Source organism: Macrobrachium nipponense, chromosome 4 (assembly GCF_015104395.2).
Source record: "Macrobrachium nipponense isolate FS-2020 chromosome 4, ASM1510439v2, whole genome shotgun sequence".
Taxonomy (NCBI): Eukaryota; Metazoa; Arthropoda; class Malacostraca; order Decapoda; family Palaemonidae; genus Macrobrachium; species Macrobrachium nipponense.
The window spans coordinates 50,130,475-50,158,301 of NC_061100.1; the positions used below are offsets into that span (position 1 = coordinate 50,130,475).

The window sequence follows — 27,827 nt, forward strand, 5'->3', positions numbered from 1 at the left end:
AGAATTCTAACAAGAGCTCAAACATTCGAAACACTTCTCGAGAAGAACAGGTGAACTAGACAGTCAGCCATGTAATCATCTTTTGGTTGAATACCAACTTGCCTATCTGCACCCTGCGGTCATCTTTTGTTTGAATGCTGACTTCCTTACCAGCGCAGAGATATAAGCTATCTTTAACAGTAGGTAAGATTCATCCCAAATTTTGTGTCACTGAAATGGTATTCCACTGTTGTAAATAGTTTTGAATAATTAAAACTCATTGCTTAATTCCAGTTTTCTGTAAAGAATCACTTTGTCTTGTATTTATTTGTATGAAGTATTACTTTATTTGTTTTGCATTTATAAAACAATTCCCTGAATGAACTGTTAAACCGTCCTCATTCAGGCAGTCCCTGAAATGTAGTGCATCCTATCCATCTTTGTCTCTATGCAAAAGTAGGTCATCCATACAACAGCTGAAGTTGCTTCATCAGTGAAAGTAAAAGAGAACAGTATATTCATAAATATGTGTATTGCTGTAAATGAAATTACAAGTTATAAATCAGTTGCCTCTGCATATTGTTGTCAACATTTGTGTGTCATTGTACCTGTATATTTTTACATATTTGTCTTGGTTAAGGATTGTGCTAGTGCCAATGACCATGTGGCTACTAAACATCTGGATGCAATCAAAGTGAAACTTGGAACAGATTTCCTTATTGCTATGTTCATTGTCATTGCATTTTATTCATGCAAATGAGATTTTAGTTTAAATTGTAGTGCAATCTACATTTATTTTGTGTGCTTTAAAATTCTTTCCTTCTTACAGGATAATATTATGTTGTGAAGTGTTGAAATGAATGTTATTGCCACCACTGTTTTCAAAATACTACTGTAAACCACTGCCTTGTCACCTTTTAATGCAGTCATTGTTCTGCATTATGCATCATTCACATATGACTTTGAGTCTGTCTTGTCTCCTTCAAAGAGTGGGAGGAGAGAGAAGGTGGTACACCATCTATGAGTTTCATCCTGAGTGTTATTCACCCTTTCATTCAGTTGCTCTACAGTATATTAATATTACACTTTCCAGCTTCAGTGTATAAATGCACCATGACAATTTTTATTGTGCTGGTTTGATTACACCCTTGATCTCATGATTACGGTAACTGTAGCGAATTTTCTTTGAAACTTGACTGATTTTAGATTATATTTATTTCCATCCTTTATGCATTATCCCAAGATTTTTCTCTCACTTGCTAATGTTTCTTTAATTTTAACTTCTCTGTTTTCTTTGCGCTGATTTATGGATTTGTTAATATATTTTAAGTGTTTCAACCAGTGACACCATTTCAAGTCTTTGGTAAATTTACTGCCTCTGTTCATATAACCTTGAAAAAGATTTGAAAACTGGAAAACCCTATCAGTGTTATAACTGAAATCACCTGAAGTCTATGGTTATTTCAGCAGACATCTGCCAAAGGTTTCACTGACTGTAAGAGAACTCAAGTGATGGGAAAAATGGAGACCCTACTAAGCAGCCTAGTAAATCTAAGCTGCACAGAGTTTCCAACTGCAGGCGGAGTGCCGCCATGTGTACTTCAGACTGAACCCTGATTGTGAAAATATGACCGAGGTTCGTCATTTTTATGTGACCTCCATCCATTTAATTAGCATTCCTAACTTATAATAAAAAAAATCTTTGGTGCATGTGAGTGCACTTTCATGAAACAGGTGGATTAAAATCCCTCCAGACAAATAATGTAGGTCATTATGACCAGTGTGTGACAGACAGGTAACCTCTTTTCATGCACATCTATGATCTGTGCTAATACCAAGTTTAATTGAAATCCCATCAACTTCTCATCATGTGGAAATTCAGGCACAACAAACAAAAAAATGTATGAAAAGACCTTGACATGTCTGCACAAAATGGAAAAGCCGACATAGAATGATAATGATACTACATTAAACATCCGACTGACAGTAATAACAAGTTTACAGAATGAATAAAGCAATAACGATCCAAAGATAATAACACAGAAAGCCATAAAATAAGTGCGAAAATCAAATCAGAACACTACAGCAAACATAAGCCCACACACACACATACATACACAATGTTTTACCACTTGGAACTCTAAAAAATAAAATCAAAGCAGTAAGCGTAAAACTTTTAAATTTCGAGACACAAAAACGAACAACAGCTATTCATGACATCCAACATAAATGATCTACAACAGCTAGTATTCATGGCATCAAACACAAAATTAAAGCTGGAAAAAACAATATATGCTGAAAATATCAATTCAACACCAATGTAAACCTAATTTTCATGCTAGAGAAACAAAAAAACAGTCTTGAAAAAATTTAAGGGCACTGTAGCTGGGATCATTAAAACCATAACATGAAGTAAGTGCCCTTAAAGGTGCAAACATACGTACATATTGCTTTTCATCTAAAGCTTCACTGCCAACACACAATAATCAACCGATTTTAAATCATGCACAAAATCCACACACTTTTTTTAAAGAAAAATAATTCAAAGAACAAAAACTACAAATGCACCTCAACCATTCAGACATAATTTCTGAGTAACATTAAACACCAACATACCATTACAAACTCACATGACGAAAAGTTAAATGTCAGGCTTACAGCTTCAGTGGATTTCATATCACTGGTATTGTACTCCTCAGTTGTAACATCCTTTATCATTTGTAAACTTTTCAAGTTGTTGACCTCGGACTCAGGTAAATTAGTGATATGCAATGCTGGTACTTTTGAAGTAATAGGAAGCTCCTGCTCTTTTTCCATGAATACAGCACTTTCAGTTGATATATTTGTCAGGAATACTGACTTGTTGCCAAAGTTTGCATGTGACAACAGGTTGACGAAACTAGAACTTTTGCTACCAATGGGACTAGTATAAATCAAATCATTGATACTTGAAGTATTAGCCTCTGAATGTGTATCATCTTCAGAGGTGGCTAGAACTGGAAAAGAGGCTGACACGGAGGGTTTTAAACTCTCAGTAATGCTCGAAGAAAATCCACTAGTACCTCTATTACTACTCTGCAAAGAGCTTTTACTTCCATCTATTATCGGTAATCTTCGCAGACTTGGTTTTCCTTCTCTTTCTGAATTGACTGAAATCATGCCAATGAATTCTATTAAAAGGGAAGATTTCAAAGGGTTTTAATTCAGATACACAATTAGCAAAAAGGCCATGTCAATTAATTATGCCCAAATCAAGATAGCAGCAAATACCAGTGAAAAGATGTTAGTAATCTACAGTTCCCAGAAGATAATTACATAGTTATGAAGAGTAAATTCTGATATTATCATATGTTACACCATTTTTTCATGAACTACTAATTCCTGAGTAATGTATGAGTTAGTGTGACATATATTTCATTATTAACTCAAGAGGACTTTTAAAAATGGCATAACTTTTCATGAAGCAGTTACTCAATTATCCAGAACTAGAATTTAGGAAATGCATTAGTTAAAATTAGAATTTAAGAGGTGCTCTAAGTAAAAACTTTACCAATAATTCTATGCTACACCATATCAGATGTTGAGTAAGATGTGTTATTAATATATTAGTAACACCTCAGAGGGGTGTACTTACAAATCAAAGCTATTTAGCAATAGTAAGTCTATTGAAGCAAATATTCTTAATTTCAAACTTACCTTTAGCATGACGTTTCATTTTAATATCAAGACGAGTCACTGTACCATTAACAACAGTTATCTTCCTCCTTTCAGTGTTGTACCTGACAAGATGGGCATAACATCAGAATAATAATTGCTTTCAAGAAAATTTATTTATAAAAAAAATTTTATTAAAAAAAAAAAAGACAGCAAATTCACTTCTTTACTCAGTTTCATGCAGACAAAAATAGAAATCTTTATGATACAATTCACTTTTTAAATACCACTCCCTTATGACTGCAGTGTTTTTCACTTCTGGCAGGACAACTGTCCAAACTAAAAACATAATAGTATCATTTAGGTTGAACTGTCTCTTCACCCATCCCTTTAGGGTGGTTTGAGCATCTATAGTTTTCCATTCAGTGTTTTCCACTTCAGTAGGGAGGCAGAGAGTGACACATAGTTGAGAGGTAAGATTTTAAAATTAATTTTAAAAATGAATTTTATAAAAAAAAAAATTTATTCCTTAAAAAATCTTAAATCTCGATTATGATAGTAATTGAACCAAGTGGGTGGGAAAAGTTGAGTGGACAAAATCAATAACCGTTAAGAAAACTAAAATTCCACCCGAGATAAGACACTACATACCTGATGAATAGCATCCATCTGCCGGAAGCCCTGCCAAGTAAGGGCTATTCATTAGATGGCAAGACCTCTGAACAATGCTGGATGTTCATTGTCAGAGATATTACAATTCTCTCTCTGATGCAAGTGAGACAAAAGGCCTTCTGCCTAGCCAGCAAAGCAGTGATAGTAAAAGAATACAGGCACTTATCTAATACAACATAAGTACCTTCATACTCTCCAAAACACAGCAATTTTCAACAAAATAGGAAAGATTAGAGTACAGCTACCCTAGACATTCAGGCTATGAGTTTCCCTGCCATAATGAGGGGCAAAAGAGCTCTGCATGATTCATACTGACTTTCCACATCTTACAGATAGTACAAGGCAAATACAAAGTCACACCTCCACTGAGCTGCACTGATAATCTTTTTTAGAGAAAAATTCTTAAGGAGACTGAAAGTGGTTAATATTGTTCACAAGTTGTGAAAACTTACTTTCAATAGAGGTAGAAAAGTAGTCAAAGTTAGTGTATAACTCCCTCACCAGAGCCTTAAACCGACAAGACATGGCATTTTTTTTACAAGTGTGTCAGGCTTCCTAGGATGCAAAAAAGGTTATTAACATTTTGTTTGATTTCCCTAGTCCTTTGCAAATATATTGAAAGAGCTTGGACTGGATACACAGAAGTTTCTTTCCCATCTGACATCACAAAAGTGATGCAAAGGATGCAACTTAAAAGTTATCTTAGCCCTGAAAAGGGGATAGGAGAGAAAGGACTGCCCCTTGAGTAGTACAGCCCACATGGCATGAGAAAGCCTGAAGTTTACTTACTCATTTTGCCACCCAAGACCACTATTCCAACGTTTATAACTGCCTACTTTAGTTCAGACACCAAATATGTCTTCAACTATCACCTTAAACTAAATTCAAGATAGTTTCAAAGTTATTTTACAACATTAGCCTTCAAAATATATGTAGTATACGTGCTACTGTACATATGTAGCCTATTAGCCTATGGATTACAGCTAGAAGCCTACAATATGCATGCTCATGTGGGCCTCTTTTCTTCACAACACGTTAATATATTACACGTAATAACATTCGTCAGACGTTTAGGCTTCTTTCCCATAAGAGTAAAAGAATCGGGGCTTTTGGATGCCACATAATTGACTCGTTTATATGGGTACAATTTGAAGAATGCGGCAAACACAACTTCAATAACAACATAAAACGTGGGCAGGCCAGTGTCGCCAAATGGGAATGACAATTTCTAGCTAGATTTTGCTCCATAAAGTGCTAAAAAATTTACATCATACACAACAATGCCACCTAGCCAATTTCAACCGATTGCTCTCTTTTTCCATTCAAACATGTTTCTAACATACACAGTGTACTTGTACATTACGTTACATGATTCCTAATAATTTCGAAACTTATTCTGCTCAATTCCTAAAAATGGTTTTGCTAGATTTTGTTCTTTTTCTTACATGATATATCAAACATAGTAGAATAAAAGAAATATTAAACTTAACATTACAAAGTTTTGATGTCAAAATACGTATGCTAGATGTATTTGAAAACAAATGCATGCTAGATGTATTTGAAAACAAATGCAAGTTTTCCTACCAGATGCTGGATTAAAAATTTTCTAGCTAATTACCTCAAGAAAATGAAAGCTAGCATTAAAAATGCGAAATTGGTAACACTGGACTCAACAGATCCATGTTAGTAGTACAAATGATAGTTATTGTATCATTAAAAATATCAAAATAAATGAAGTCGCAAAGATGATTCTATTCATGTTTTTCTAAACACGTAGCCTAAAAGGAAACACCTTATTTTGTTTGTTTCATCGTGCCACAAACCCCTGACAATGCAGAGTACATATGATCATTCTAGACTATTATTTACTACCAGAATAAAAATGATATTGTGTATTGAAAATGAATGTTACGTATATTCCCAAACATTATTACTACCATGACTAGTACTATTACAATTTCGAAAGACAATCTTGCTGTGAACGCTACCATAATTTGATTTTCATATACGTACGCACATTTTGCTGGCTGGCTTCACATAAATAAAAGTTGATTTCACTGATATGAAATTATTCCACGAATAGCCTTTTTATTATGAAGATATGACGATAATATAGAAAGTAAAATGGAGAGAGAGAGAGAGAGAGAGAGAGAGAGAGAGAGAGAGAGAGAGAGAGAGAGAGAGAGAGAGAGAGAGAGAGAGAGAGAGAGAGAGAGAGAGAGAGAATTCTTTCTTCAGATCTCCATTACATGAAGAATGAGTAAAAATGTATTTTATTTTAACCTTTGGAAGCCACCATTGAATATCAGCAGAGAGAGACTGTTGCCTGATTTGGTTGTAACATTGACAGTTATCCATTAGCAAAAGTTGAATAATAGTTGCGTATTGAGAATAATGATAATTTTAATAAAACTGTTGTTTTACTGTGTCTAATCATATTGCACGTATTATTACCATATTATAGTACTATTATGATATGAAAATAGCAATCTACCATTTGCATTCTGGTTTTGTTCTACCATTTGCATTCTAGTTTTGTTTACATTCTTAAAATAATCAACTGATGTCGTTTTACCAATATCATCACTGTTTTTAGTTGCCGAATGGAACTTAATTCAGAGATATGCCTATAATATATAAAGTGAGAATGGTTTTATTACCTTTATTGTCAGTTAATATCATAATGTGAATCTGTTCATGTATGTTGGTGGTTATCGCACTGCAACTAGGTTTAGCCTACCAATGAACATCATACATATACCTTGAATATGCTATTTATTATGAAGATATGCCAATAATATATAAGGTGAGATTAGTTTTATACCTTTATTGTCAGTTAATATCATAATGTGGTTGTTTCATGTATGTTGGTGATTATCGGACCGCGGCTGAGGCTTAGCCTACCGATAAACATTCCATACGCAACGCGTTTGTCCCGCGATGCTGTGATTCATACCAGCGATATAGCATGAGAAGCGGTTCAAGAAAAAACCCGTGAATGACTGATTTCGTGATTACTGATCCGCGATTAAGTGATGCCCGACTGTACTGATATTTTCCAGTATAGCAAGATGATTTTGAAATTATATTTATTGTACAGATACATATTTTAGGACTGTACTATTGTTTAGAGCAGGGCTCTCCAAACTATGGCCCGCGGGCCACATCCGGCCCGCCACATAATTTCATCTGGCCCGGCAAACAAATCCCTGTGTGGTGGCCTTGAAAAAATAATTATCGCACGACTGGCATCAGAATGTGAATGGATTTGGAAATTGGCATTTTTTGCAGATATGACAGGTCATATGAATCAATTGAATCTGAAGCTGCAAGGCAAAAAAAATTTGATCAGTGACTACTTCATTCATGTCAAGGCATTCAGAATAAAACTTGCGCTACTTGAAGGCCAGGTGAAAGTTACGAATTTTCCTCATTTTCCATGTTGTGAAAAATTTCATACAGAAAGTAAAGTTGAATTCCCTTCTTCATTTGCAAACAAAATAATTTCAGAGTTGAAAAAACAGTTTCAAGAGCGATTTGCTGACCATGATGCCAAAGTAAATGAAATCAGGCTCATTCATAATCCATTTGACTGCAATGCTGAAAATCTTCCAACTCAATTTCAAATGGAAATTATTAATCTCCAGGCAGATGCAAGATTGAAGGATAAGTATAGAGAAGGAAATCTGATTGCGTTTTATAAATGCCTGCAGCCAGACCAGTTTCCAAATTTGATAAACTTTGCTTGTAGTATTGTGTGCATTTTTGGTTCAACATACTTGTGTGAACAAACATTTTCCAAAATGAAGTAGTATGTGAAATCTAACTATCGAGCAAATTTGTCCGATGATCATTTGAAATCAATTCTTACAATTGGCTCATATAATCTGGAACCTGATTTCAATGAAATTTTGAAGTCAAAACGTTAGTATCATTCGTCACACTAATTTGGTTGCATAAAACTAAAGGCAGGAATCTATTTAGTTTACCCTGATTTTTTCCAACAAGATATGCTTTAATTTTTCCATGTTTATACTGTAATATTTGAGGAAATTAAATTACTGACACTGATTTTTTTCCCCTTTGGCCCGCATAAATGTTGGAAATATATAATGTGGCCCTTACATTGAAAAGTTTGGAGACCCCTGGTTTAGAGTATATCTAAAATATGTGGGTTGTTTAGAACGACGGGACATGTGCACACTTCCAAACAGGTAGGCATGTTACGTCGCATTAGTATTTTTGTGATAACATACAAATACAGTTAACATAAAAATTATGAAATACAGTAAATTCTTAGTTTACATTGTATTGTGGTTAGTCTCTCTCTCTCTCTCTCTCTCTCTCTCTCTCTCTCTCTCTCTCTCTCTCTCTCTCTCTCTCATACAGAATCCATTTAAATATACTGTATTGATGTAAGTAATCACAATATAATTATTTGAAATCTATGCAAATTTCTTACGATTGTGGCAAATTTTTTGTGACGACATATAATTCTCTCTCTCTAAAAGACAAAAATATACTTTCATTACCGAATTTTGCTGTATTTATACACTAATATTATAGTACAGTACTGTAATTTGCACAATAAAAAATCCTTACCATAAATGTACCGTTCATTCACGAAATATATAAAGTTTTGTGCTTCAGCATTAACAGGAAAGATTCTCTCTTTCTCTCTCTCCTGTATGTCAGTACTGTACAGTACTGTACTGTACACATCCTTTTAAGGGAAAATAATATCAATTATTGTATCATAAACATAAAAAAAACACAAACATAAACAAATCCAACAAATTCAAACAGATCATGGAGGATGGTTGCCATATTTTCTGCTTTGTCTGATTTATTGTACAGCATTTTATTACAGCACACAAAAGAATAATTTATAATTTTATCACGTTGATGTCTCTCTAATCATCATAAAATATATAAAAAATCTGAATTTCATAAACAGTAGTGCCTCAGGTTATGAAATTAATCTGTTCCAAAGCGGCCTTCGTAACCTGATTTTTTTTTATCCAGAACAACATCTTACATGGGTTTGATGCAGACTCCAAAACTAAAAACACCTGAGTGCGGCAGGTATTTGAGATGGGAGGCGGCATAAACTTATATCTCTTGCAGTGGAAGGGTTGGTTGGATATGGCTTCACTGCCAGTCCTGGAATTGAAGATGTTGATGATTTGTGCCCGTCGGCCAGCAATTCTATTATCGCCGAATAAATTCCCCTTCGGTTAAAAATATATGAAAATATATGAATTCCGAGGTAGAGCGAATTGGATATTAAAGAACATTTGTAGCTCGATATATGTATATGAATCACGGTAATGTGATATGACTTATATAATGACTACGTACGGGCAAAAGCACTACCATGCTACCGAGGACGAGATGGGTTTGATGCAGTCTCCAAAACTAAAAATACCTGAGCGTGGCAGGTATTTGAGATGGGAGGCGGCATAAACTTATATCTCTTGCAGTGGCGGGGTTGGGATAAGGCTTCACTGCCAGTCCTAGAATTGAAGATGTCGATGGTTTGTGCCCGTTGGGCGGCAATTCTATTATCGCTGAATAAATTCCCCTTCGGTTAAACATATATGAAAATATATGAATTCCGAGGTAGAGCGAATTGGATATTAAAGGACATTAGTAGCTCGATATATGTATATGGATCACGGTAATGTGTTTTGACATTTATATAATAATTAATTATTATTATATTAATATATATTATATATATTATATATATATATATATAATAATAATAATACATACATATATATATATATAATATATATAATATTATTATGTATATATATATATTACTTATAATATATGCATATATATTATTATCTATATATATAATATATATATATATATCATATATATATATATATATTATAGATATATATATATCTATATTAATATATATATATATATATATATATATAAATCTATATATTATATATATAGATACATATATTATATATATATATATATATATATATCTATATATATTATCTATATATATATATATATATCTTATAATATATGATATATATAATCCTCGATATATATATATATATATATATATATATATTATAATATTCTATCAATATATATAATATATATATATAGATATATATATATATATATATATAATATATATATATAAATATCTATATATATATATTATATCTATATATGATATAGATATATTATATATATATATATATTATATATATATATTATAATATGTGTGTATATATATATAATATATGTATATGTATATATATATCCAATATATATTATTTTTAATATATTAATTAATATTATTTATATAAATTATTTATTTAGAATATATAACATGATATATATTATATTATTATTATTATATATTATACTATATATATAATATATCTAAATTATATATTATACATATATATATATATATATATATATATATAATATATATATATCTATATATATATATATATCGTATAATATATATATATACATATACACTGCAGTCAAAATAATTGTCGCGTTTCAAAAACGACAGTTTTTTTTGCCGCGAATAAGGCGACCCCATATCTATGGGGAAAAAAATCGGCTGGGAGAAACTGACTAATTGGCAACACAACTGAGTCATTTGTCTCACTCACAGCGTGGGAAAAAGTAACCAAAAGTTATCGGTCAGTGTTCTTAAGTGATTTATGAACAGTAGACATCGATCGTGACCTGCCTGATTTTTTGGATCACGCTTCCAGAATTTTCTTGTGAAAGTGTGTGTGTACGCTAGTGTACTATGTCTACATGGGTATACCTCATTTGAAAATCGTGTACGAGTTGTGCAGTTACACAGTGAAGGTTATAAAACTGGCGAAATTAGCAAGAAAATTGGTGTAAACCACGAACTGTGCAGCGCATTTTAAAAAATACCACGACAATGGACACCAGGAAGTACCTCGTGCTTCTACAAGTTCTGGGAGGCCACGTATTATTAGTAACAGGGTTTAAGAGTTGCTGGGCAGGATATTGAAGTCATCCGACCCTTACTGCCAGAGAACTTAAGGTTGCAAATCCAGATATATTGGCAGGAGCTTCTGTTAGGACCATACAGCGGCGCTTGAGCAAGGACTTGAAATATTCAAAAGTGAAGGCGCGTAAGAAGCCGCTGATAACCACTAAACAAAAGAAGACTCGACTAAATTTTGCACGTTCTTACAAAGACTGGGCTCTGGCAAAATGGCGTCAAGTGCTATGGAGTGACGAAGCAGGTTTTTTTGTTTCGGACAATAAGGGAAAGTGTGTGTGGCGAAAGTCGAACATCAGACCCGCTGGACCCCAAGTACCTTGCCACGTGTGTGAAATTCCCTTCTTATGTAATGGTATGGGGTTGTTTTGGTTATGGTGGTAAAGGTAATTTAGTAATATTACCTCGTAACAATACTGTTAATAAGGACTCGTATTACACACTGTTGAACGAGAATTTGGAGGAATCTTTTGAGCTCAGTAAAACAAGTATTTTCAGCAGGACGGAGCGCCTTCGCATACTGCGAAACAAAATATTAATTGGTTCAAGGACTGTGGAATTGATTTTAATACAAGACTGGCCAGGTAATTCCCCAGATATTTCGCCTATTGAAAATCTTTGGGCGATTATGAAAAGAAAATTACAGGACGTTGACACGACAACAACTGAAAAGTTAGAGACAGAGTTGAAACGTATCTGGGACAACCTTGACGAGAAGCTCCTGCAAAAACTTGCAGATTCCGTCCCCAATAGGCTTAAAGAAGTTCGGAAACGTCGGGGAATGCCTATTAAATATTAGGCTAGGAGTTGGTGAGTGTTAACCTATTTTTTTTTTTTTTTATTACTAACCATTGATTTTTAATTAATATTTTCTTTTCCGCAACATGTTTTTTTGCTTACGAATCGCTACCACGACAGTTTTTTTGACGGGTACTGTACATACATTATACATATATATATATATATATATATATATATATATATATATATATATATATATATATATAATATATATATATATATATATATATAATAGTATATTATATATATATATATTATGTTATATATATATAAGAATATATATATATATATATTATTATATATATTATATATATATTATATATATATATATATATATATAGATATATATATATATATTATATATATGTATGTATTATATATATTTTTTATATATATATTACATTATATATATATATCTCATATCTTATATATTATACTATATATATATATATATATATATTATATATGTAATATATCCTTTGATGGTAAAAAGAAAATATTAATAATAATCTATTCCATCATTCCATATATACTACCTATTATATGTACTGTCTTATACTTGATGTAAAAATCATAGGTTTTTTTTTGTTCTCCTTTGATGGAAAAATGGAAAAATCTCTCGAATCTTCATCATTCCATACAGAATCCATTGATATGTAACGTACTTCCTACTCATGTCTCTGCTCTCTCATCTCTCTCTCTCCTCTCTCTCTCTCTCAATCTCTCAAATGGTATATAAACTGTCTCCAAAAAAACTGCTGGCAGTTTCATAATTTTTCGTTCACCTGCCTGACACACGATTCAGGCCTTATTTATCTATTTTTATTTTTAACGATGGAAGAAATCATACGGAATGACGTTAAAAACAGTCACTGACATCTTTAGAACATTATATTATGTTATTGTGTAAAACTATTTTCCATATAGCAAAATTGACGTGAACGAAACAAAGTGATAAAAATGTTATATCACAACCACTGATATACATTACCAAATACATAGGAGACACACCTATCACTAGTAATATTGCATAAACATAATCTTTACATTATCATTTCAATATTAAGTTGAAGGTAGTTGAACTATTCCATTTGTTAAATTTAGAAAACATTAGCATCTCATTAAAAAAAAACTAACCTAACAGTGTGAACCATGCAACCTCACTATTGCTTTTGATGTCATTACATGCAACTGAAACTAATGTCAATGTGTCATTTATCGGTCTAAGAAACATCCCTCAATGAGCGAGAGAGAATTATTGCACTGCATTTGGTCAAGTTCCTGTTGGAGAGATATCAAGAAAGCTTAATAAACCGGAGAGAATCATACATAGATGAATCAAATTGTTTAAAGAACAGCAAAGCTTAGAACATGGGCCTAGAGGTGGAACACCTCGAAGCACCACAAGAGAGCAAGACAACACAGTAGTGTAAATGTTGCTAAGCAACATTTATTTGTGAATTTTGAATTCTAGTGCCTCGTCACGATATTGCTGAACCAGGAATCATGACTAGCTCTATGCTTATGACTGGTGTCTGATGAATACTTTAGATGGGAGGAAGAGATTGTTAAATCTACACTTGAAATCTTTGATAGGTGTATAATGAATAAGTCTAATGAATAAGCAAACTTATCTTTGATGGATGAGAGATTCAGTTGGCTTACTCTTTTTGTTTTGTTTTTTATCGGTGGCCAGTGAATACCACGGATAGGGAGGGAAACTGTTTCAATGATGCATGCATTTTCTTTTCTTCAAAACCTAAAGAATACATTTTATTGGGAGATACTTTATTAACATTGGCCTAATCCCTCCATCACTCCTATACACCACCTCCGCTCTCTGCTACATCTCAGGCGACTCGATCCGACTTCTCGCTACGATCTCCATGACGTGAAAGCGTCACTAATGATAATGGTTATTTTAAAATTCCCTGCACCGACAACGGACGCCTTAAAACGCATGTTTATAAAATATTTTCTGTTCAAAGAAACTTTATCTTTCATTCCCAAAAATATGTGCATACACTCGTCGTTACACCCTATATGATTGATGATTGTTGAAGCCGTCAAAGAGCAACCCTTGATTAAAGCAGTAGGTTTTTCTTGAAAAAAGGGGAAAAAAAAAAAACATATGAAACAGACTTAAACGAGAACGTCACCTTTCATATTTCTTATCCTTTCAGCTATTATAATATGCTTATGGTAGTAGGTATAGGTATATATGTGAAAATAATTGTAATTAATTTCTATTTAGAAGAAATGTATAGCTACAGAAAGATCAACCTAAAAAACTTTAATGAAAGTAAGCCTTTCTTAATGTATTCATCAGTTTTGACTTCCACAGCTTTCCAAAGTGTCCAAATGAAACAGGATGATATGCAAGGAATTTGATAAAAAATAAATGACTGAATTATATTAGTTTGATTTTTTTATGACTGCTTTTTGACTTTGAATATCTAGGTCTGAGTAAATTATGTTAAGCAATTATGAAAAGGATAAGAAGAAAGCAAACATGGCTAATAAAACAAGAATAACGGGAATAATTGAATAAAGCAGATTAATATAGTATATACTGTCGATATAAATATTCATATTACGTATCCGAGAGAGTATACTGCTGAAAATCAGAAGTCTAATTTAGGCCCACTAAATGTGTCATGCAAATTACTTTATTGATCAAAGGACAAAATTAGTTTAATTAAACATCATTTTCAAAGAATTGTAATGCCTTGATGTATTATTTATCGGCTGTAGGAGACGAAATGACAACACCCCAGTGCAGTACGATACGTTGTGTCAAGACTCGAGCAGCAGCGAAGCCAACTTCAGAATGCTTAGGTATGCTGTCACGATCTAGAGTTGAGAATAAAATTAGAAAGCGTAGACCCATCGATATATATTTTCCTTACTTTGCAAAATAATTATCTTTAATACGTTGAATAAGTCTACTCAATTCTAATGTAATCTATTTCAAGTATAGCACCTTTGAAAGGAAATGTTATTTATTGTTAAATAAATAATCTGGCCCCTGCATATGGCAATATTTCCATAACGAACAATGAATTAAGAAACTACGCCAATTCACCGTTGGCCGACAGTACATATCCTTTAATAAGAAAAAACAGCAGCAAAATATCAATGAAACATTACTTCACTTACAGAATCCATTTACAGTGTGCTTAGACTTGGATGTAAAGACAAAGCTCCCTCTCTCTTATATTTCAATTAAAAAATACAGTAATTAGTGAATAAACAGTGTTGTGCTATGAAAAAAAGTGAAATTAGTGACAATTTTAGATATGCACTGGCCCAAAAAAATCTGCAAATTAGTGAAAGTTTTAGTGAAAGTTCCCCATGTTAAAGTGAATGTGTTCCACAAAAATCTACGACAAAGTGGACCACAGAAATGTGAAACGCATAAAACCAGGGGGGGACACTGTACATAGGTGGTGCCAGGTGAGCTAGGAGCTTGGGAACTAGTGGGAGCTTGGCACTAAATAAGGTGAAATGATTCACAATTGTACAACATCCTAGCACAATGGTCAGGCTAACCACCTCTGTGTTGGTCCAATTTCAGCATAAATACTGCCAAAGCAAGTACGTACTGGAATCTGAGTTGTTGTTCATGCATAGTTCATGGCTGTCGAGAACGTCTTCTCTGTTAAACCCGTCACAACTAAACATTCTTTCCTGCTACACTGTACCCCTATACTTAAACAATTCTGGAAAGGAAAGGATGATAAGCAGTCCCTGGTTATCGGCGGGGGTTCCATTCTGATGGTTTTATGATAAGCAAAAATCGTCAATATATTCGAAAATCCGCGATTTATGGGGCCGATGGCACCGATAACTGGAGTTTCGCTCCAATAACTGGTTAGTGGCACTTCTGTTAGGTATTTATTAGCACCATAACTCTATAATCAGCCGATACCTTGAAATCGGACCATTATGGCGCCAAAACTGCCTGGCCCGACAAGCGTTATAACCGAGTCCGCCGATAACCGGGGACTGCCTGTATAAGTGTTTAAATCTACTGTAAATTTGCTGCATAGTGAAATATATGATAAAATTGAATAAGAAATTAATAACAAAACAATAAAATACCGATCCTGAAATGAATTTCATTAACGAAAATATCGGCTCAGCAGTGAATGCAATGTTTATGTTATAATATGCCACTTGGTAAAGAAGAGTTAATCAATTGACTGGAATTTTGCTGTAGTAGTAGCAAACAATTCAAGTGTACTGCACTCAATAACAACAAAACAAGGAAAAACTCATTCTGAATGTTTCCAGCTTGAAGGCTACTCAATATTTAGCTTGAGTAAGTGTAATATATCACTGAAAATCAGTTGACCCTTTAACGCCGATTGGACGTATTAAACATCGATATAAATTGTCTGTTGGGTGCCGATTGGATGTATATACGTCGATATAAAAAAAGTTTTTTATTTTAAATTCGCGGAAAAATAGTTATAGGTCTACTAGGCGAAAACTTTTGAATCACGCGCCTTGGGGGATGCTGGGAGCCCACGCATCAAGGCGCTGTTTTGTTTACAATCGTTACGCAGGCACGCAAGCGCGAATTTCTTTCTCCTCGGACTAAAAAGCATCAGCTATACATCTCAGAAATTATTTCGTCACTTTGACATAATTTTTGCACCATTTCATATTAGCCATTACATGGAGTATTATATATGAAATTGTGTGCAATTTCATGTAAAATACAAAAAAAAACAACTCATGGTTGTAGCTTTTATCAGTTTTGAAATATTTTCATATAAATAACGATAAGTACCAAAATTTCAACCTTCGATCAACTTTGACTCTACCGAAATGGTCGGATTGATGGCAAATTTATGAAAAAAACTTTTTCCTTACGTCCACGCGGTAACTCTTCCGAAAAAATCATAAATTTTTTCGTCCGATTCTCGTAATGTTTGTACCTTTTAAATTAGTCGTTACATAAAGTTTTATGGATGGAAATGTATGCAATTTCATGTAGAATACAACAATAAACAACCCATGGTTGTAGCTTTTATCAGTTTTGAAATATTTTCATACAAATAACGATAAGTGCCAAAATTTCAACCTTAGGTCAACTTTGACTCGACCGAAATGGTAAAAAAACGCAATTGTAAGCTAAAACTCTTACATTCTAGTAATATTCAATCATTTACCTTTATTTTGCAACAAATTGGAAGTCTCTAGCACAATATTTTGATTTATGGTAAATTTATGAAAAAAAAAAAAAAAAATTTTCCTTATGTCCGCGCGGTAACTCTTCCGAGAAAAAATCATAAATTTTTTCGTCCAATTGTTGTAATGTTTGCACCATTTTAAATTAGCCGTTGCATAAAGTTTTATACAGTAGTACCTCGAGATACGAAAGGCTCAACTTACGAAAAATCCAAGTTACGAAAGCAAAGACAAAAAATTTTACTGCTCAACATACGAAAAGTTTTCAAGATACGAAAGGTTTCTGAAAGTCTGAGATTCGCCCCATAACAATTTTGAAACTCGCGCCGCACGCCGCCATCTTAGTTATAGTAGACTCGCCACCATCCTCCTGCTCTCCCATTGGTTCCTGATGCTAGCCAAGCCATGAGATCCTTCTCTAATTGGACAGCATCCCTCCCATCATGCATCTTCTATACATACGTACTACGTGTTAACGTGCTTTACCTCGGCCACTTCGCACCCGAAACTTTACCGTACGCAATCGGCATTCGTTTGCTCCAACGATTTCGTTTAGTAATGTTAGTAACGTTAGTGATTTCGTTGCAGTACGTACATATTATCGTGTTGTGCTACTTTATCGTGTTGTGAGAACGCAACTTAATTACGTACAGTACATAGAGTCATGGGTCCCAAGAAAGTTGCTGAAGTTCACAGAAAGAAGAGAATGCTTTCTATGGAGACAAAAATGGAGATAATAAAAAAGTATGAAGCTGGCTTGCGGTTGAGTGTGATTGCTAAGGAATACGGCCGAAATCCATCGACGATAGGCACCATCCTTAAGCAGAAGGAAGCCATCAAATCAGCTACACCTTCCAAGGGCGTCACTATTTTGTCCAACAAGAGGAGCCATGTGCATAATGAAATGGAAAGGCTGCTTCTTGTATGGATCGAGGACAAAGAAATTGATGGCGATACGAAAACCGAGACGGCAATCTGCCAGAAGGCCAGCGCTATTTTCGGCGATTTGATTGCCCAAGCCAAAGACGACGGCGGAGAGGGGACATCACCGGCAACCCCAGAGTTCAAGGCTTCTCATGGGTGGTTTGAAAAATTCCATAAATGGACTGGCATCCATTCGGTGGTGAAGAAATTGAAATTACGTAAACTATAAAAAAGTACAACGAAATGTAAAAATCAAAAAAAGACAAAATAAATTTTATTTTAAGTTTTTTTGTAAAGTTAAGTGTTACAGTTTTGTTAATGTGTTTTGTAAAGTTTAGTTTGTTTTTCTGACATTTTTTTATGTGTTTCGTAAAGTTAAGTGTACGTATCTGCCGTTTGTCCTCCTCCTCCTCCTCTGCCGCCACTTTCGGAGATAGCCTCACTCGAAAGGTAAGCTTAGACATTTTACGTTACAGTAATAATATTTCTGGTACACTAATATACACTTTATTTACAGGTTTGGATTTTTATTCTTAATTTAGGTATTGAATGGTCCAAATTGTTGTAGTATTTCATTGTTTATAGGTCAATTTAGCTTTATTATGAAATTTAATGGGGTGTTTTTGGAGGGCTTGGAACGGATTAGCCATTTTACATGTAAAATGTGTTCCAAGATACAAAAAACTCATTATACGAAGGCCGCCTCGGAACGGATTAATTTTGTATCTCGAGGTACTACTGTATATGAAAATGTGCACAATTTCATGTAGAATACAACAATAAACAACCCATGGTTGTAGCTTTTATCAGTTTTGAAATATTTTCATATAAATAACGATAAGTGCCAAAATTTCAATCTTCGGTCAACTTTGACTCGACCAAAATGGTAAAAAAACGCAATTGTAAGCTAAAACTATTACATTCTAGTAATACGTATTCAAATATTTACATTTATTTTGCAACAAATTGGAAATCTCTAACACAATATTTCGATTTATAGTGAATTAACGAAATAAAATTTTTCCTTACGTCCGCGCGGTAACTCTTACGAAAAAATCATAAATTTTTGTCCGATTGTCGTATGTTTGCACCATTTTAAATTACCCGTTACATAAAGTTTTATATATGAAAATGTGCGCAATTTCATGTAGAATACAACAACAAACCAACCCATGGTTGTAGCTTTTATCAGTTTTGAAATTTTTTCATATAAATAACAATAAATAGAAAAAATTCGTCCTTCGGTCAAATTTAACTCCACCGAAATGGTCAAAAACTGCAATTGTAAGCTATAACATTTACAGTCTAGTAATATTCAATCAATTACCTTCATTTTGCAACAAATGGGAAGTCTAGCACAATATTTCGATTTATGGTGAATTTTTGAAAACATCTTTTTTTTATGTCCGCGCATTACGAATTCATGCATCATTTTGTGATAATATTTTCTCTGTTGCCTTGATTGTTTTATAATGTGTTATATACCAAATTGATCGCAATTTAGTGGACAATACAATGAAAAAAAATTAACTCGTTGGCTTTAACCGTTTTGCTCACAGCGTGATTTGTATACAATTATATATGAAATTTTTTTTCGCACTGTCATATACATATCCCAATATTTATAAATGATAATGACATTTTTTTTCATTTCTGATGGTTGCATACTAAACTTCAGGCAATGACAAAAAAGGAGCCAAAAATGAACTCTTAATCTTGAAAACTAAGTGTGCTGCGATTTTTTGAAAAAAACATTTTTTCCGCTTCGGCGCTCACTCGCGAACACCGCCGGCATACGGGAGACGATTTTCAAAATACCGCTTCGGCATTTAAGGGTTAATAAACCAGCATAAAATAAACAAATCTGCTGCAAATGCTCGATGTTTACATTGGGCACAGCAAAAACTGAATGAGGTTGTCTGTGGAGTCATTCCTCATACTCTTGTTAGTGAGGAGGACTGGTCACCTGCACTGAACACTGAAAGCACTACCACAGAATTTGAATTTACACTGCCTTGTGAGTGGAAACCATATCTGTGTAATTATTTGGTAAGTTACTTATACAGTATAATATAATGGATCTTATGAGAAAATCTACCCTCTATCATTAGCTTTGTCTGTGACTACTTGGCTCAAGTTTGACAAGTGTTAAAAGTGAAACAATCATTGATGAACGCTCTAAATAATTAATAATCCCCCCCCCCCCCCCCGGAGAGGAGGAGAATGGGATCTCAATGATAGAGGGAAAGGACCTAAAAAATTGATTTGATCATCAAAATAATTATATTTGAGGCAAAACTTATCCTCTATCATTAGCTGACCCCAACACTGGGTGCTGGAGGGTAAGATATTCCCTATAACTAAATTATTTGATATTGGAAATATCCTTATCACTGCTTACCTGATGCACATGATCCCATGGCAAGTTCTTGTCAGGTGAGGATCTTCATCAGGTGAGGTCCACTATTGCAAGGTGTAATGTGGGCCCTGAATATAGCAATTGGTTGAGATCGCTCAACACAGAAAGGCAAGTTTGGCCTCTGTGCCTCAGGCATGCAGAGCTGATGGGAACTAAAACCACAAATAAACATGATCCCTAAAGTTACCACTTCACTAACCAAGTTGCTGTGGCACCCCACACACAAAACAACACCAACAATTTTGCCTAAAAAAAGGGCGATTCTTGATCAGCTCAGGGTACCTTTCTCCATTAGGAACCATGGCTTGGCAACACAACTCAAACATATATCCACCCTAATGAACTTTGTTAGTCCCTATCTAAGAGAAACAAGGCAAATACAACTAAGCATGATAGTGCAATCAGAAGCAGAGTATGACAACATAGAATGTATGAACTCCAATACTACATAAGGTTCCTCATTACCAAGGATGGGGTTGATAGTGAAAACCTATGGTACAGGCAATCCCCAGGTTACGGCGGCTCCAAGTTACAGTGTTCTAAACTTAGTGCTTTTTTAAATACAGGCAGTCCCTGGTTATCAGCGGCCTCGGTCATTGGTGATCTGGTATTAAGGTGCTTGTCTAGCACAGAAAATCAGCAATTTTTGGCACCGAAATGTGCTTATTTCCGGTATTAGCGCCGATTATAGAGTACTGGCGCTGATACTGTATATACTTGAGAAGCTCATCTTCCCCAGAAGTCAGTCTCTCTAAAGCAGGGATAGAGAAAACTCTTGGAAGAGTTTTAGCCTTGACATCATCTTAGCATGAAAGGATGCAATAAAAAGATAGTTCTGCTCCAGTACATGAGCACCTTACTAACGATTATATCGCATGTAACCCATTTACTCTTAGCAGAAACCGAGGATACCAGAAAGAGTTCTATGAAAGAGCCTTGAGAGAATTCTCTTCTTGGGTAAAAAGGAAGTCCCCTTATTAAGTCTTATGTTAACAACTAGGTTCCTTAAAATAGCTTAGTAGCACCTTCAGCAATCCAGCTGAAAAGTATGAACAGTTTTGCCTAAGTCTGCATGGATTTATAGCCTTGATGGAGGAAAGACAATGCTTTGGCATCTCTCAAGAAGTGCAGCCTCTTATACATTATTAATATTGTTAATTTTGGCGTGAAGACAGGGACTGCCCTTGGACTTGTACCGTAACCTATACAGTTCCCGCAACATTTAACAAGAAATTAGTGGACTTTCCTCTTGTCAATAGGAAAGGGCTCCTAGATGACAAAAGTCTCTGGAGCTGAGGAGCTACACGACAGTTCCACGCAGTTAGGACTGTGGATATCTGTCTATGCGCAAATTAACTAATTCCTTAAAACTGAGGGGATAGACTAAATGCTTGTCTTCCTGAAAAGGAAGCAAAGGAGAATGCTGTAAGGAAGAGCAAGGCCAATAAAAGTCCTCTTCCTTAAGGACAAAAGTAGCCCCAGAACCAGATGGTCTCATACTTCCTGAAGCCTCATGTGGACTCACTGATGCTAACGCCTGTAAGGACTTGCTAATGCCCGTGCAGATTCTCTAATGCTCATGCGGACTTGCTGATGACAGTGCAGACTTGCTGAAGCCCATGCAGTCTCGGTGACTCCTGTGTAAACTCACTAATCCCTGTGGAGACTCACTGCCAGCCATGTGGACTCATTGACAACCATGCAAACTCGCAGACAGCAGTGTGGACTCACTGATAACTGGGCAGGCTCACAGACAACTGTGCAGACTCGCTGCCAGCTGTTGTGTAGACTTGCTGCCGGCCATGCAGACTCGCTGACAACTGTACAGACTTGCAGACAACCGTGCAGAATTGCAGACAACCATGTGGACTCGCAAACAACAGTGCAGGCCTGCAGACAATCGTGCGGACTCAGACATCCATGCAAACTTGATGCTGACTATGAGGACTTGCTGATGCCTCACATAAACTCGATAATGCCCTGCGCGGCTTCCATGACACCTTGTGCAGACCAAAGACATATGTGGAACTGTACATGGACTCAGTGAGTTGTGGAAACTGACGGACTAATGGGTGAAGCTTGAAATGGCCTAAGCTTGAAAAAGTCCATAAAATGCACAAAAGCCTAGGCACAGACATAACAATGGCCTTGTCAAAAACAAACTTGTACCATCGCTGATAAAAGAGGGGAATTGAAGGAAATGCTTATGTACTCCTGATATCCTAACTACAGATTCAGGGCTGCTAGTGATGGCTGTAGGAACAATGGCAGCACTCACTACAGATCGCGATCAGTTATCTGGCTTGGACAAATTACTAAAATACATAACGGCAGGAACAAAGAGGTCCAGCACAAGATCTATTAAAGAAATAGATTACCATAGCTGCAATTATGCGACCGCGATCTAACTCTGCCCATGGCATAAGACAGAAGACACAGTTCTTTAACATCCTGGGATGTTAGTCCTTGTCTGGAAACTCCAGTATGGAGGAATTATGGAGTTCCATTTGATGTCTGTGTGTGTGTGTGTGTGTGTGTGTGTGTGTGTGTGTGTGAGAGAGAGAGGGGGGGGGTGTAATTGCTCTATGGATAGTTAACGACTGAATTGGCTGTTGGCGAGTTCTGGGTTGTCTGCTGATGCAGCTGGAGTTAGCTGTTCCAAGTTCTGTGTTTACGGTCAGTCTTTGGTGAGAGCTGATGATAGTAGTATCAGCAGCAGTCTATTGAAGGCACTGAAAGTCATTTAGGTTGTGTTGTTGATTTGTTGTTGGTTGTTATTAAGGTTGATGTTATTTGCTTTGGAGTTGTTGTGCCTGTGCTGTTGGATTTGTTGTGCTTGTGATTTTCTGTTGAGTTACTTGTGAGTTGTTATGGTTGAGGGTTGTTGTTGGTGAGCTGTTGTGATCCCTTGGTGTTGTTAGTGGGTGTGTGTGTGTGTGTGTTGCCTTTTTGTGTTGGTGGTTGGTTGTGCAGTGGTCTTTTGTTGTGGTTGTGTTCCTTGTTTGTTGTTGAGTTGTGGTTGAGTTCCTTGTTGTTTGCTGTGTTGTTGAGATGTGGTTGTGTTCCTTGTTTGTTGTTGCGTTGTTGAGTTGTGGGGTTGTGGTCCTTGGGTGTTGTGTTGTTAGGTTGTGGTCCTTGGTTATTGTGTTATTGTTGAGTTGTGGGTTATGGTTCTTGGTTTTTGTCTTGTGGTTGTTAGTGTCTCAGCAACCTCGACCCGTGGACAGCACAGCATAGCCCGGAGTATCTGAATGAAGTTGAGTAAGTACATGTGTTTTGAGAGTTTTTTGTTTTTGGGTTTGTGTAGGTCAATTGTCCTGCATGTATTCCGTAGTGTGAAGAAGAAAGTGTGACTGAGGGTGGGTTTGGCAGCTGGATTGTTTAAGTTTATGGGGGGGGGGGGGGGGGGGGGGGGGGGGGGGGGGGGGGGGGGGTGGGGGGGGAGATTTTCCCTGTTGTTTTTTAAGCTTGTGATCCCGCCACACCAGGAATAGTACTAGGCCTGTCAGCAGGAGTGGCAAGGTGACAGGCAAGACTGTATTCACAGAGTGGCCAACAGTAAGGGGAAACACTCTCCCTGCCAATGCACTGGTCACATTCAATACAAAAGACTCATATTGTTGCACAAAATTCAATTCTAGATTTAACTAAGTCAATATCTAATTGCATTAAATCTGGGCTACTACTCTGAGCTGACATTTGGGTGTGGAAGGATCTATATCCACTAGAAAAGACATTCTAGACTTACCTCTATCATCATGACCAGGTGTTAATTCTTTAAAAAAAAAACCTTGAATCAAGACTGTTCTGTTTACTCTCTTCTAAGTCTATCCTTCTTTCTAATTAGGCAACCATCTCTCCCAAAGACCAGTCTTTGCAATTATCACAAAAGTTGTCTGAATCACAATTCACCTCTCAATAATCCATGCATAGTTCATCAATTAACTCAATCTGGTCTTGCAATGGGTAAGATTGAGAAGAAGAATCCATACTGATAAAAACAGACCAAAATCCAGACAATCCATTCATTAACCAAGAAAATAAACCAAAAATTTTAGAGCACTTAGTCTAAACATTTGGATGTATTCTCCGGTGGAGAAGAATGGCAACCAAAACATTCACAGTCTTAACACCACCCTCAAAAGGGTAGGGGTAACTATTCGGAGTGTTCATTAACCATTATTTCAATTTTAAAATGTCGAACCTGATAAACCTGATGATAAGAGGTTAAGTTTTTCCTCAAAAATGTAGTTTTGTCAAAAAATAAATTTTTCCTACAAACCCATTTCTTTAATAGCCCCCTACACACATGTCCATTTCAAAATAAATTTAAAAAAACATGCAAAGGTGGAAACCCACGGCTGCATGTGGCCAAAGGAATTAGTATTCGTGCCCTATAACCCATGAGCTTTGAGAAAGCACCTAAAGACTGATTTACACGTCTGAACACTTGTTTTTCAGACACACAGTTACCATCAGATATAAATACTTACTCATATGCAAAAGAAACTTAAGGTTTCAACTGAAAAACCTGAATTGGAATATGTAACCTGAAGTACTACAAAGTTGGGGTAACTTGGGTGTGGGTATGAGCACCTGCTGGTGGACAACTCCTTAAGACTAGATCCACAATAAAAAAAATAAAAAAACAAGTGTGGTCTTGCTTAGGATATCATAAGAAATATTTGGCTGTATGATGGCGGATAGGGGCCCAAAATCATTGGCAGCAGGATGACGGATAGGGACCAGAAATCATCAGCAGAGGGTTAAGGTACTGCTCCCCCTGACTCTTTGGCTTCAACTTGGATGCATGGCAGATAACTTTTGTTAAGAACCAAAAGGTAGTAGTAAAGGTCAATGGCTATATTCTGCTAAAGCCTGCACGGTACAAGAGATCAGCTGCCTTTCAATGCAATTAGCCCATGAATCCCCCGTGGAGTCTGCCACACTAATGGACAAGCAAAATTTACAAACGGCCTGCAGACCTGGCACATGTGATAGTGCTGAGGATCTTCCAAGTTATTCAAATATATTAAGGATAACACGACAACAACTAATTAGAATGTAAAAATGCTGAAATTAAAAAGATAGAACAGGTGTAAGATAAATATGTATTGTTATGATACAATAAAGTTTTATGCATACTTACCTGGCAGGTATATATATAGCTTATCCTCTTGACGCACTGGCAGAATTTCAAAACTCGCGGCAACCGCTAGTACACTGGTAGTTCAGGTGATGGCCACCCCGCTCCCGTGGCGCTGGTACTTGGAACTATTCCCGTTTTCCTCAGATTTTCTCTGAACCCTGTCTCCTGAGGGGAGGGAGGGTGGGAATTTAATTATATATACCTGCCAGGTAAGTATGCATAAAACTTTATTGTATCATAACAATACCATTTTTATGCATGACACTTACCTGGCAGGTATATATATAGCTGATTGACACATTTGGAGGTGGGTCATAGACAGCAACATCGTCATAATTCAAAATTTAACCAAAATTTTTAGAACTATGTATTATGTTCCTTACCTGCTAAGGTAGCTGACTTCGTAGGTCCTGCCTCTTAGCCTGCTAACCTTAGTAGCTCTCAACTAGGACGTGACCTGTTTGTTGAGAAAGCTAACAATAAGGCCTGACAACTGGACGTGACCAATTCGTTGACAGAGAACCCTAGCCCTCATTCACCACGGGCATTCATGCTAGGAAAGTTAGTCACCTGAACCACACACACATATAATACACACTAATCACCAGACTGAGTTGGTCTTTAACCTCCTCAGACAACCATAAAAACACTATAACCTAATTAAAATAAAACCTAGCATGTTATTAGGTTATGGGGTGGAAACTCCTTTGCCCAGTACTGTACCTGAGGATACATACGGGCCTAACGTTTGACAATTATCAAAAGTTGTCTTCACGTCTCTAAGGTAATGCGAGGCAAACACAGAGTTTGTCCTCCAATACGTTGAATCTATAATGTCCTTGAGGGCTAAATTTTTTCTGAATGCTAAGGACGTAGCTACTGCTCTCACCTCATGAGCTTTAACTTTAATTACACCGAAGCATTCTTCTTGACAAAGCAATGAGCATCTTTAATGACTTCTCTTACAAAGAAAGCCATTGCGTTTTTAGACATAGGTCTAGTAGGATCTTTAACAGAGCACCACAGAGAACCTGAAGTTCCCCTAATGCCTCTTGTTCTTTCTACGTAAAACCGTAAGGCTCTTACTGGGCAAAGAACCCTTTCTTGCTCTTGACCTACCAGATCAGCCAGTCCTTCAATCTCAAATGATCTTGGCCATGGATGCGAAGGATTCTCATTCTTTGCTAAGAACTCCTGTTGAACGAGCAAACTGCTTTGTTGTGTTTCCAACCTATTTGCTTGTCAATAGCTTGCAGCTCGCTAATCCTTTTAGCTGTAGCTAAAAGCTACTAAGAAAATAGTTTTCTTAGTTAGTTCTCGCAACGGTGCATTGCCCATAGGTTCGAACTTATCCGTCTCCAAGAATTTGAGAACGACGTCCAAATTCCAAGAAGGGGTTCTGCACCGTCGATCCTTCTTTGTATCAAACGATCTGAGGAGATCTCTAGATCTGCGTCATTGGACAGGTTTAAACCTCTGTGTCTAAACACTGCAGACAACATACACTTATAGCCTTTAATCGTCTGATTAGCCAAACCTAGTTCTTTCTTCAGGTATAGCAGGAAATCTGCAATCTGAGTCACAGAGGTACTGGATGAAGAAATCTTCCGATTCTTGCACCATCTACGGAAGTTGTCCCACTTCGCCTGGTACACTTTGATAGTCGATGGTCTTCGTGCTCTTGCCACTGCCTTCGCTGCTTCTCTAGAAAACCCCCTCGCTCTGACAAGTCTTTCGATAGTCTGAACGCAGTCAGACCCAGAGCGAGGGTGTCTTGGAACCTGTCGAAGTGGGGTTGTTTGAGAAGATCTACTCTCGTGGGTAGACTTCTCGGGGAATCTACTGTCCATTCCAGTACCTCTGTGAACCACGTTTGGGCCGGCCAGTATGGGGCTATCAGGGTGAGCCTTGTTCCTCGACTTTCCCTGAATTTCTTCATTACCTTTCCTAAAATCTTGAACGGGGGAAAAGCGTACGCATCTAGCCCCGTC

General features: G+C 36.0%; 1 protein-coding gene and 1 non-coding gene across 3 annotated transcripts in view; both read right to left on the reverse strand.

Moving 5' to 3' along the window:
* Nucleotides 1-27,827, reverse strand: part of LOC135210924 (carboxypeptidase D-like) — a gene marked incomplete at its 3' end in the record, with an annotated part of 572,526 nt that overhangs the window by 389,880 nt on the left and 154,819 nt on the right. Inside the window, 2 exon segments of one of the 2 annotated variants that reach the window (XM_064243890.1) lie at nucleotides 2,610-3,128; nucleotides 3,676-3,758. In XM_064243890.1, the coding sequence (XP_064099960.1) occupies nucleotides 2,610-3,128; nucleotides 3,676-3,758 (602 nt within the window). 2 annotated transcript variants of the gene reach the window in all.
* Nucleotides 15,642-15,746, reverse strand: LOC135211758 (U6 spliceosomal RNA). The gene has a single exon (XR_010313752.1). It is a non-coding gene; the product is annotated as a U6 spliceosomal RNA (small nuclear RNA).